The 10,604-nt window shown below is 48.7% G+C and overlaps 1 protein-coding gene across 2 annotated transcripts; it reads right to left on the bottom strand.

Annotated features, from left to right (window-relative positions):
- Positions 1-10,598, bottom strand: MTHFR (methylenetetrahydrofolate reductase). Of its 2 annotated transcripts, none has more exons than XM_003212327.4 (12): positions 10,576-10,598; positions 7,587-7,838; positions 6,265-6,503; positions 6,037-6,147; positions 5,681-5,874; positions 4,968-5,218; positions 4,234-4,368; positions 3,754-3,934; positions 3,184-3,366; positions 1,703-1,804; positions 1,368-1,487; positions 1-885 (listed from the first exon to the last, which is right to left on the bottom strand). In XM_003212327.4, the coding sequence occupies exons 2-12, from the start codon at positions 7,826-7,828 to the stop codon at positions 688-690; spliced, it is 1,956 nt and encodes a 651-aa protein (XP_003212375.1). In that variant the 5' UTR covers positions 7,829-7,838; positions 10,576-10,598; the 3' UTR covers positions 1-687. The 2 variants fall into 2 exon arrangements, with proteins under 2 accessions (XP_003212375.1, XP_019478102.1); XM_019622557.2 differs by lacking the exon at positions 10,576-10,598 and adding an exon at positions 7,424-7,480 and having other exon boundaries at positions 7,587-7,676.
- Between the last annotated feature and the right edge of the window lie 6 nt (positions 10,599-10,604).

The raw sequence follows: 10,604 nt of genomic DNA, 5'->3' as shown, positions 1-10,604 counted from the left end.
ACTCATCTACATGTAGTTTATTGTATCTTTAAGTAGAGTGATTCCTATTTGATCACATCCAGAAGTGGAATTCATATTCCCATTAAAAAACCTAAAAATCAGGAAGTACAGCTAAGAGGAAAAGTTAGGAAAAAATCAAACCTTCTTCTGGAGTGAGCACAAAAAGAGTCTGATATTAGTTATGATGCAATACATCTTTGGAGTGCAATATAAAAGCAGCTTGAGCTTCTTTTTATGGTTGGTAGCTGCTGCATCAACTTCCTTGCATAGATGTTGTTGACAGGAGTGTTTCTGCCCCCAAAAGCAGCACACCTTGCAGAAGAAAGTTGCCAGACTTCCACTGAGCTATACCACATTGGTGTGCAAGGTTTCTCCTCCAAGCTGTGATCAACATAACCATGGTAAGCACCCCTCCATCCTGCAGAGCCGGCGTTCAAGCTCAGCAGAGAACCTCAGCTCAGAAGTACAGGTGGTTCTTCTGGCTACTGTTCAGTGGAAAGGGATAAGGAACATTTTTGCTGGGGATAGAAGAGCTTGTAATGGGGGTTGATCAGAGTTGCCTGACTCTGAGCAGCAACGCTGACTGGGTTTAGGAGCCTCTGGTCCAGCATTCTGAAAGGAGCTGCTTTTTCTCTCCTTGCAGTCAGCAGCTGAAAGGAAGAACTAAGGGAGTAGAAGACGAGTTTTTCACTGCTGAGGTGGAGAGTTCAACAGCTCAAAAGTATCATCCACAACCTGCCAGAGGCAGTTCTCAAGTGGGAAGTCATTGTCCACCAGGTTGACCAAATAATAATTGTCGTGGATGTATTGGATGATCATGCGAGAGGGTGACTCCTCTTCGTAGAGCTTGGCCCACTGCTCAATCCACAGAGCAAAGGCCTCATCCTGCCGAGGAGAGAGAGATGTTTGTAGGGGTTTAATGCACATTTTATACTACCTCAACTGGGACAACCAGCATCACATATGCCTGGGGCTTGTTTCTTCACAGTAAATGCTGCAAGAGCTGAGCAAGGAAGCTCCTGCTTTCCAGGCAGTGGGAGGTGCCACAACTGTTCAGAGCAGAAATGAGACGTGCTTATAGTAAAATGGCTCAATACTGCCCCTGAGCGGGTAGTGGGAGGGAAAGCTGTTGCTCAGAGCTCTGGGGACTCGTATGGAGATGATGGCTCCCCCAGCCTCCCGGGTATTTACTTAGTGTCTCTGAAAAGCTCTCACTGGAGAGAAGCTGTAAATACACTGAGGGAGCAGACTGCAGCAAGCTAATGCCACAACAGTACTCAATTGCAAGTGGTGTTACAGATTCAAAACAAACCAGACACTGAATTTCCAAGGTATCACAACTGTGTCCAGCAGCAGAAAGGACTCACCTTCCAGGAAAGGAAGCTTACAGGATCTACCACGGTAGGCTGGATTATCTCCCTGCCTGGAAAGATGCCCCAGGTAACAGCATTGGGTTGCAGGTCAGGGGCGTTGGTGATATTCTGGCCCTACAAGGAGAAGAAAACCTATCTGAAGCTGCTGGAGGAGATATTGAGTCAGAGCAATTTTCCTGTCCTTGTTAAGAGATCAGACAGCAGCTGCGGGTCACAGCTGACTTGTTTCACTTTTCCTTCATGCCCCAGTTTGTTCCTGGGGATGTTTGAATCTCTGACCTCTGCCTCTCTCCCAACGTGGTGAAAGTATCATGTAAATATCAGCCTACCTTGACGTTGACAATGTGGTAGTTCACCCGCAACTCGTACTTCTTCAACACTTTGAGCAGAGCTGTGACGATCTCATTGGAGGTGAAGAACTCTAGGTATGCCTGCCACAGTGGGAAGAGAGAAAAAAATAAGAGCCCTAATTCATGGCAGGGCTGACACACAGGCAACCAAAAGAACAGTTGTAACCTGTGTTTTTTAGCAACCAGGCAGCCTAAGACTTCTATATCCATCCCCAGAAATATGTATTACAAAGGGGACTGGAGCAAAGGGCAAAGCAAATTGGCAAGAGAACTGAGAAAAAGAACTCGTGGAGAGCAGAGCTAACAGCCCGAGAACGGCCAGTTTAGGAAAGCTGTGAGCTATTTGACCTGTACCCATGTAAGCAGAGAGGCCACAATATGCTCCAGGCAGTGTAACCACAATTGCTGGGCCTGGAAAGCAGCCCGTACTGGCCAGAGTTCCTAGAAGGAGCCTGACTTCTTGTGGTACCCCATAAACAGCAGTATCCTGCCAAGGCAGCCCAGTCTAGCAGGAGATGAAGTCAGAGGTCTCAGCTGGGCTCTGAAACACCCTGTCTTTTGTCCAGTCTCATCTTTTGTCCTCAGTCCTCCCAGTGAGCTCACACAATCTAATTCTGTACTTCCTCCATCTACTGCTGCTCTGTGCTTGGCTGCTCCAACAACTGCTTCCCCTCCCCCCATTTCCTGGCTATTGTGTGATGATGGATTTCCCCTCACCTCAGGGAATTTGTTTTTTTCTTTGAAAACATAACTGCATTTGCCATCTGCTCATTTCATGGCTTTAGCAATTCGGATCCCTTTTGAACACAGCTGCTTTGTTTCCTAGTACAAGGCACTTGCCTGGCATTTACCTTGACACAGGAGATTCCTATCACAGCCATTAATGGCAAGGATGTAGGGCCTGAAAATGCATGACAGTAGGAGGCAGGCATGAGAGATAAGACTGCTTGCAGACCAGAAGTAACCACAGCAGAAGTGCTGCAGTGGAGGCAACTGGTGAAGAGCTCTGCCTTAGGGAAAGATGGATGAGAGAATTTTTAAATACCCAGTTATTAGCATGAAAAGCTGGGTGGTAGAGATACTGCTTCATTGATTGCTATTATGAGAAATCTGGGTGCTTCCTGCATTGGGAATGGGATCAGCTGCAGTGGGCAGGCATGATTTAGTGTTGTTTTTGTTTTTTTAATCTGAAACTTGATAGCTCTGCTCAGGGAAGTGGTTAGCATCAATTGCTTGCTATGAGTAAAAACAAGAAATTGTTTTGAAGTAGGAGAAAACAGCTAGGTAAGCCACAGAGTTGACATGATCTGTCTCTTAAGTCAACAGTGGAGTTTTGTCTTATCCCAGCGAGAAAGCATTAGAATAAGGAGCTGGCAGAAGTAGTATCTGGTTGGAAGCCTAAGATCTTCCTACCTCATGGAGACTGTACTAGGTCGCAACTTACTGCTACCCAGCAGTACCTTTTGGAAGACATAACCTCCACTAGGTCCCCAGCCAAAAATGGGGTCTGTGGATGGTTTGCCATTGATGTTTGGCTGAGAGTTAATAGTCAGGATTCCTCGTCTGTTGACCTTCTCCAGCTGCTCCTTCAGAAGGCTGGTTTCAGTAGCAAGAGGGTCATCATTCCAGGGCATACACGTAACCTACCACGAGGAGAGAGGACGGTTTACAATGTGGGTGTGTACAAAAATCCTTTGGTTACTAACTGCTGCTGAAGGAACTCAAATGTCCTAGTGATCTTGAACATATCTCACACAGGGCAGAATTCTCAGGTTTCGTTCAGGGGGGCAGGTATGCTCAACTCCAGGAATGAGCTCAGCATGATGCTACAGCAGCTTCCTTTTTATGCTGAGCCCTAGCTCTGGCTCTTGGATTCTCTTTGGAGAGAGTATCCCCTTCCAGCCACTATCTCAGCAGCTTTAGGTAGGAAACTGCCATTGTTCTCATTTAGAATAACGTGACAGGAACAAGAGAAATTAAGTACGGTTGTCTGTGCCACACTGACCAGCCCTTTCAGGGCCACCTCTCACCCTGTGTCCGTTCTTGTTGGGCTCTCCGGTGATGTAACATGTGAAAACCTCAAAGACGCTTTCCTCACAGGTCAGTTCTTCTCCCCACATCTTCAGGAGCTCCTCACGGGGAGACTTGCTCTTCAGGTAGAAGAGGTAATAGTCCTTCAGCTCCCCAAAGGCCGGAGAAGAGGAGTTACCCCTATAAGCAGAACAGACACAGGATTAACAAAGCACTGATGAAGATGCATCAGTCTGATGATGCAAGAAAACAGCCAGCCATGAAAAGCATCCACCACAATCCTCCTAAAGACCAGGAGCCTCAATACCGTGGTGCCATTTTCTTCACCTCATTCAAATCCACACAATTGGGGACCTCTTCAACAATAAACCATCATTTCTGCCAGGCTGAAGGCATGCACAGGACACCCACTAACTACAGAGATCAACTGTGCAGCAGGCTGTTGTACCACACCTTGCCATTGCAGGCTAACAGCTTACCATCGACCGTTGGGGAAATCATCCCATTCTTGAGTTCGATAGATGTAACTTTTTGGCCTAGAGGCCCAAAAGATTGGCCGAACATCTTCAACTCTTCTCTTGGGGTGAGCACTGACTGCCCAAGGCAGAGGTCGCCTGCACAGAGAAAGCAAAAGTCAACACACTTCCCCTGCTGTCTTTCCACAAGAGGCTGGAAGCCTTCCTCCTAAAGAGTTGGCCTCTGGAGAGAACAAGTAGCAAAAGCTGAGAAGAAATCTGTTTGTCAAGAGGTAGGACAAAAATCTTCCTCCTTTACGCAAAAGGTTTTCCTTCACAGATGTTTGGTAAGTGTCTGTTAAGTGCAGGACTGACATCTGAGATTGGATGAAGTAAGGGAAGAGCGCTGACTGAAGGAAAAGCTATCCCTCTGCCTGTGCTTCCACTTGCCTATTTTTGAAGGATGTGGACTCAGATCCCATTCTCTGTATTAGGAATGTATTGAGAGACTTAAAAAAGTGTTTCCTTCAAGCGGCATCTCTAAGAGTTTAGGTTTTAAGGTTCCACAGAACAGGCTACTTCAGTTCTTCCCTACCTACCCTTTCTCCCAGATTTTATCAGAGACCTGCAGGAAGGATGAATGTCTAGATGCAGAAAGGTACTTAAAAAGCAGAAGAGAAGAACCAACCCATCCATCCCTTATGCATTCAGTAGATGGGATGTGCAAGAACTAAAACAAACCAGCATATTCAGCTCACCTAGGGTCCTCATTCCAAATGCCAAGGCGCTTAAGGACTTCAGTAGTAGCCACTTCCCGATTGAGGGTGTAAAAATGGAGCCCATGCACGAGGCCACTGTCCAGCAGCTCCCGGCACATGGACACTGCCAGCTCCACCCCATAATTCCGGATAGCTGCATCGTTATCCTTGATGGGTTCAATCACATCTTTGATTTCTTGGGGCACTTCCAGTTTGGAGAGTTTCACCAGCTGGCGCAGAGAGTGGTAACCCTGGGTGAAGATAAACAGGATTTCAGTCTTTCCAGGTCCTTTTCTCATGTCCAGTAACAGCTATTTGATCTCAACTTTGCAGCAGGAGACAGAACTGGGGGCTCCTGGATTTCGTACAGCCAGGCTCCATCCCTAGGATCCCTAGTAACGCAGACTGTTTGTGTCAGTTCAGGTGATTTCATCACATTTACCTACTCAGTGCCTGAGCTCAGCATGCTAACAGTGATGTCTCACCACTCAGAACAAGTAGGCAACTGCCTTTTATATCCCTCTGTGCCATATGGGTACAGAAAACCTTCACAGAGTTTCATTTAGCAAACCACCTACAGATTTATCACACGTTTAACACTCTTACTTCCCAGAAATTTTTGGAGCTATTCACAGACCTCTCTCAGGCCCTGACCCCAAAACACCTAACATGTTTCCACATTGCCTCCCCAGGCCAGAATAACTTGATTTCACCTGTATGGGGAAGATGCCAGGAATAATGGGGCAGGTAATGCCAATGGCTTGACAGTCCTTCATGAACTTGAGAAAGGTTTCTGGTCGGAAGAAAAGCTGTGTAATGATGAAGTCTGCCCCAGCAAGAACTTTCTCCTTCAAGTGCTTCAGGTCTGCCTCATAGCTCTCTGCTTCAGGATGACCCTTGGGGTAGCCTTTGGAAGGGACGAAGAAAAGAAAAGCCAAGCCAACACGTCAGAAATAAGGAAGTAGCCAATCTCACTGTGTTATTTACAACCCAGGTCCAGAAAGGGACTGCTGGACTGATTTCCCCCATCTCAGACCCTACCCCACACTTTGCATCACAAAATACATACCTGCCACACAGATGTCAAAGTAATCATCAAATTCACTGCGAATGTGCTTAACCAGGTCAACAGCATGGTTGAATCCATGTACTTCTTCTTCCCATTCCTCACCAACAGGATCTGGAAAGAGAATAAATCCAGTCCCTCCAACTGTTACTCCTTCATTTCGCCATGAAGGTGAATGTAACTGCAACACCACTTCAGCCCTACTAAGTGCTCAAGGACAAAAGGATTCACCTCCACGCAATGCCATGATGTTCTTCAGCCCCAGCCGCTTGGCCTTCTGCAGGTGCCCTGTGATGTCATCCTTGGTCTGATTGCAGCACGTCATGTGAAGGATGGTCTCCAGGCCACAGTAGTTGACTGCAGTGTTGGCAATAATCATGGAGGAGGTTTCCTTGTCAGATCCTGGGTCCCCTGCAGGATGCCATGTCACATCAATGAAGAGAGGACCACCTGCTGCCATGCGGTCAAACCTGTGGATTTTAGAGCTGTGTTAGCCTACCAGGTAGCCAGCTCACCTCCTCTCTACGCCAGGATATCTTGCTCCCTGCTGGAATGCCATCAACAAGCAGGGAAAACTTGGATGACAGCAGCAGGAGTCACCAAGAAAAGCGTGTAACTAAGAGTTAAACATGTGGCAAATAGGAAATGAATATAGATAATAATCACTTGAGGCTGAATGAGGAAGAGCATAGAATCTCTTGGAGGAAGTAAGCAATTTAAGTCTTCTCTGTAGAATAAACTTCCTCTCAGTGCGTTCTGTTAGACTGATGCACTTTCTGGTAGACCACAGTGCACATCCCATTCACTTTGAGATGGAAGACTATGCCAGAACCTCCTTTCCCAGCTTTAACTGTATAGGCCACAAACATGGAAAGGTAGGCCAGATCTCTGTGGTGTTTCCAAGTGTACCTCACAGAAGAGATGAAGGCTCCTCTAACTTTTCCTCTCTCCTGCTCTGGGTTGGAACAGCCCCTTCTGTTTAAAGTAAACATAGCACTGGCATACAGCAATTACAGAAAGTATTCTAAGAATCCCTCTTCTCTTCCAGACGAGTACATGGTGGCCCAGGCTCCAGGATAACCTTCAGTTCTGCTGAGATCTATCACCTTCCAACAGCATGTACATGGGGAAACCAGTTTCAGAGTCTAAAACTGGTGTCCTTGGTAAAACAGAGGCACAAACTATAGTGGCTGAATGATTCTGAAAACCTGTGGGAGTCAGTCCCAGAGATCCGAGCACAATGTCCATGAAATATTTTCTGTTTTAAATAGCTATTACTCTATCGTCCCCAGCACTTTGCTTCGGACCTAGAGCATGGCAGCAGCCTTGCACTCTCAACAACCCCACCATGACACTTAACACTTGAGGGCCTCCAAGGAAGATAAGTTACCTGGTGTCCATTACCCTCCTCAGCAGGAAAGCACAGCCCCATTACCTGCTTCGTCACCTGGAAGGGGAGACAGAGCACGGGGCAGAGCCTGCCTCATTAACTTTTTCCCAACCCTCCACCAACGAGGTTTCATCTATCCCCTCTCTTACCCTGCGGCCCTCACCTGGAGATGAGATTGACAGCAGCGTTGGCTGTGCGTGGAGGGAAGAACTCCAAGGAGAACCACCTGTCCCCAGAGTCCTGCCGCCGCCGCATCTTCTCCCGCAGTCGCTCATGACGCTCAGCGTCGAGGACAGGAGTGGAGCAGCGTGAGCTGTCCTTGGAGCTCTCACTCCCACTGCTGCTGCCGCCATCGGACTTGGAGCTGGAGCTGGCACTGCAGGTATGCTGGTTCTCATTGACCATGGTGAGCGCTCTAGAGAAGGGGAACAGAATCATAGAATCATAGAATTACTCAGGTTGGATAAGACTTTAAAGATCATTGAGTCCAACCATGACCTAACCGTGCTACTCTAACTAACAACCTTCGCTAAATCACATCCCTGAGCACCACATCCAAATGGATTTTAAACACATCCAGGCATGGTGACTCAACCACCTCCCTGGCCAGCCCATTCCAGTGCTTTACAGCCCTTTCTGTAAAGAAGTATTTCCTAATAGCCAACCTAAGCATACCCTGGTGCAGCTTAAGGCCATTTCCCTTCATCCTTTCACCTTTCTCACTTTAGTGAGAAGAGACCAACCCCACTCTTGCTGTAAGCATCCTTCAGGTATTTGAAGAGAGCAATAAGGTCTCCCCTCAGCCTCCTTTTCCCCAGACTGAATATCCCCAGTTCCTTCAGTCTCTCCTCATAGGGCACATTCCCCAAGCCCTTCACAAGCCCTGTTGCCCTTCTTTAGACCTGCTCCAGCACCTCCATGTCCTTTCCGTACTGAGGTGCCCAAAACTGAACACAGAACTCGAGGTGAGGCCTCACCAGTGCCGAGTACAGGGCAGGATGACTTCCCTGGTCCTGCTCACCATTCCTGATCCAAGCCAGGATGCCATTGGTATTCTTGGCCACTTGGGCACACTGCTGGCTCATATTCAGCCGATTGTCCATCAGTACACCAAGGTCCCTTTCCATCAGGCAGCTTTCCAGCCACTCCTCCCCAAGCCTGTAGGGTTGCCTGGGGTTATTGTGACCAAAATGCAGGACCCGACACTTGGCCCTATTGAAACTCATACAGTTAACCTTGGCCCATCGATCCAGTCTATCCAGGTCCCTCTGCAGTGCCTTTCTCCCCTCAGGAAGATCAACACTCCCTCCCAACTTGGTGTTGTCTGCAAACTTACTGAGGCTGCTCAGAAGCGGCACAGTGGGTACAGGACATGCATCTGATGGCAGGTAAAAGGAAAAGGGGTCCTGTGCTACAACCACCATCAATCATCGCCAAGCGGTCCCTTTGGCCAGCCCTCACTGTAAGCTATGGCAGACAATCTTGTGAAAACACAGTAAAGCGAGTGCATTTACACAGTGCTGAGAATAACACAGCAGATGGCTTCGTGCCACCTCGATGCAACTCTTCTGCGTCCGCAGGATCAAACTTGGCTCTCACGACAGCCAGGTTAACGTGACTTTTGCTCTGTCTGCAGTTTAGCAGGCCGTGATGCCCCCATGCACCAGCTGAAGACCTTTTTGATCCTGCAGTCTCAGCCTACACACACACCAGCAGATTTTATTCTACAGCAGCTGCCCCTTGGACTGCATCCAACTTCATGAATTCCCATCTGTTTATTCCCAAAAGGCAGCATTTCTTTACAACGTAGAGATAAGGACAACTGCTAATGGGGAAGGTAAACAAGAAAAAAAAACTGGAAGAATCCTTTCTGAAACAGGCCGCCCTGCCTGCCATCCTTTCTTTTGTCCTTATGGACATCACCCTGTGGCACTTCTCTCTCTGCAAGACACACCACCTCCGTAGATGTTTGCGCTGTGCCATCCACTGCACACACTCAGCTATTTCCTTCACCAGATAGGCTGTTATGTTCATTTCCTCACCAACTGTGGCTGCTTGGAACTGAGGTTAGAGACCATCCCATCTTTCCCTGCCCTGCAGAATGCTCAGGTATGCTTGTTGGCCTTCCAGAACACTAAGCAGCTCTGCAGGTTGGGTATAGGATGCTCAACTCCCTTGAGCTCCCTGGACCACAACTGCTTGATGCTTTATCTCCACCACCTCAGAAGCTAGGGAGCAGTTACAGACAGCTAGAGAAAAGCTGCTGTAAAAAATGGGATTTGGGTTATTTGCTTTGTCAAAGCCTAAAGCTGCCACTGAGAGCAGCACCTTGTCATTACATAACAAGGAATCTATTCTGGAGGAAGCTGTTGCACAAGCTGGCACACTCGCTGTCCTCACCAGAAACTCTGAGCTCAGGTCATCCAGACTTTGAACTCTTCTCCTGTTTACACTCAGTTGGCCATCAAGCCAAACCCTTTGGGAGAAAGTCTGCTTTTACCACCTGGGGACCACTCCAGCTGGCAGGAGATAAGAGAAGGGAGCACAAGGCTGCCGCTGCTGCCAGCCTCAAACCTTCAGCGTCCCAACAGCCCTCCCCACAAACACAACAGCAGGCAGGATGGGGGTTATCCCAAAGCAGTGCAGGCTATACGGGCAGCACCACCAGCTCAGTGCCGACGAACAATAAACCTCGGGGCTTTTTTCCCCTTCGGCTCGAGCAGCTGGCACGCAGGTTGGCCTTTCGGTGCCTCTATAGGACGAGGTTTTCTCGTCTCGTTTTCTTGCCGGCCGTCTCAAAGCACAGAGGCGGTAGGAAGGCCTCGTGCGGTGCATCACTAGGAGCGCTCAGCGTTCCCATAAGCTGGCAGGGAACGCAGCTCCTCCCGCAGCAATCACACGGCTCATTCGCGTGCTTCGGGGCCGGAGCCGCAGCCCCCAGAGCTACAAACGGCACAGAACACCTGTACAGAAGGCCCTGTAGGAATCGACTCTATAGGAATCGACCCTGTAAGGATGCGCCTTATAGGGAATCCGGCGCCCCGCGGGGACGCCTGGCTGCAAACGACCGTGTGCTGTCACCTCGGCTGAACCTGTTCTAAGGGTGGGATGGGAAGCCTTGCTTTTTTTCCCCCCCGCAGGGCCCCGCTCACCTCCCCGCGGCGTCGCACTCTGCGCATCG

This window comes from Meleagris gallopavo, chromosome 23 (assembly GCF_000146605.3).
Source record: "Meleagris gallopavo isolate NT-WF06-2002-E0010 breed Aviagen turkey brand Nicholas breeding stock chromosome 23, Turkey_5.1, whole genome shotgun sequence".
Lineage (NCBI taxonomy): Eukaryota > Metazoa > Chordata > Aves > Galliformes > Phasianidae > Meleagris > Meleagris gallopavo.
This window is presented reverse-complemented; position numbering and strand designations above follow the sequence as displayed.

Bases quoted from the DNA above. Each gene is read 5' to 3' on its own strand.
- MTHFR (XM_003212327.4), bottom strand. From the start codon at position 7,828: ATGGTCAATGAGAACCAGCATACCTGCAGTGCCAGCTCCAGCTCCAAG. The intron at 4,369-4,967 runs GTGAGCTGAATA...TTCTCTGTGCAG, and splicing joins ATTTGGAATGAGGACCCTAG to GCGACCTCTGCCTTGGGCAG. The intron at 1,805-3,183 runs GTACTGCTGGGT...CCACTGTGGCAG, and splicing joins GAGGTTATGTCTTCCAAAAG to GCATACCTAGAGTTCTTCAC.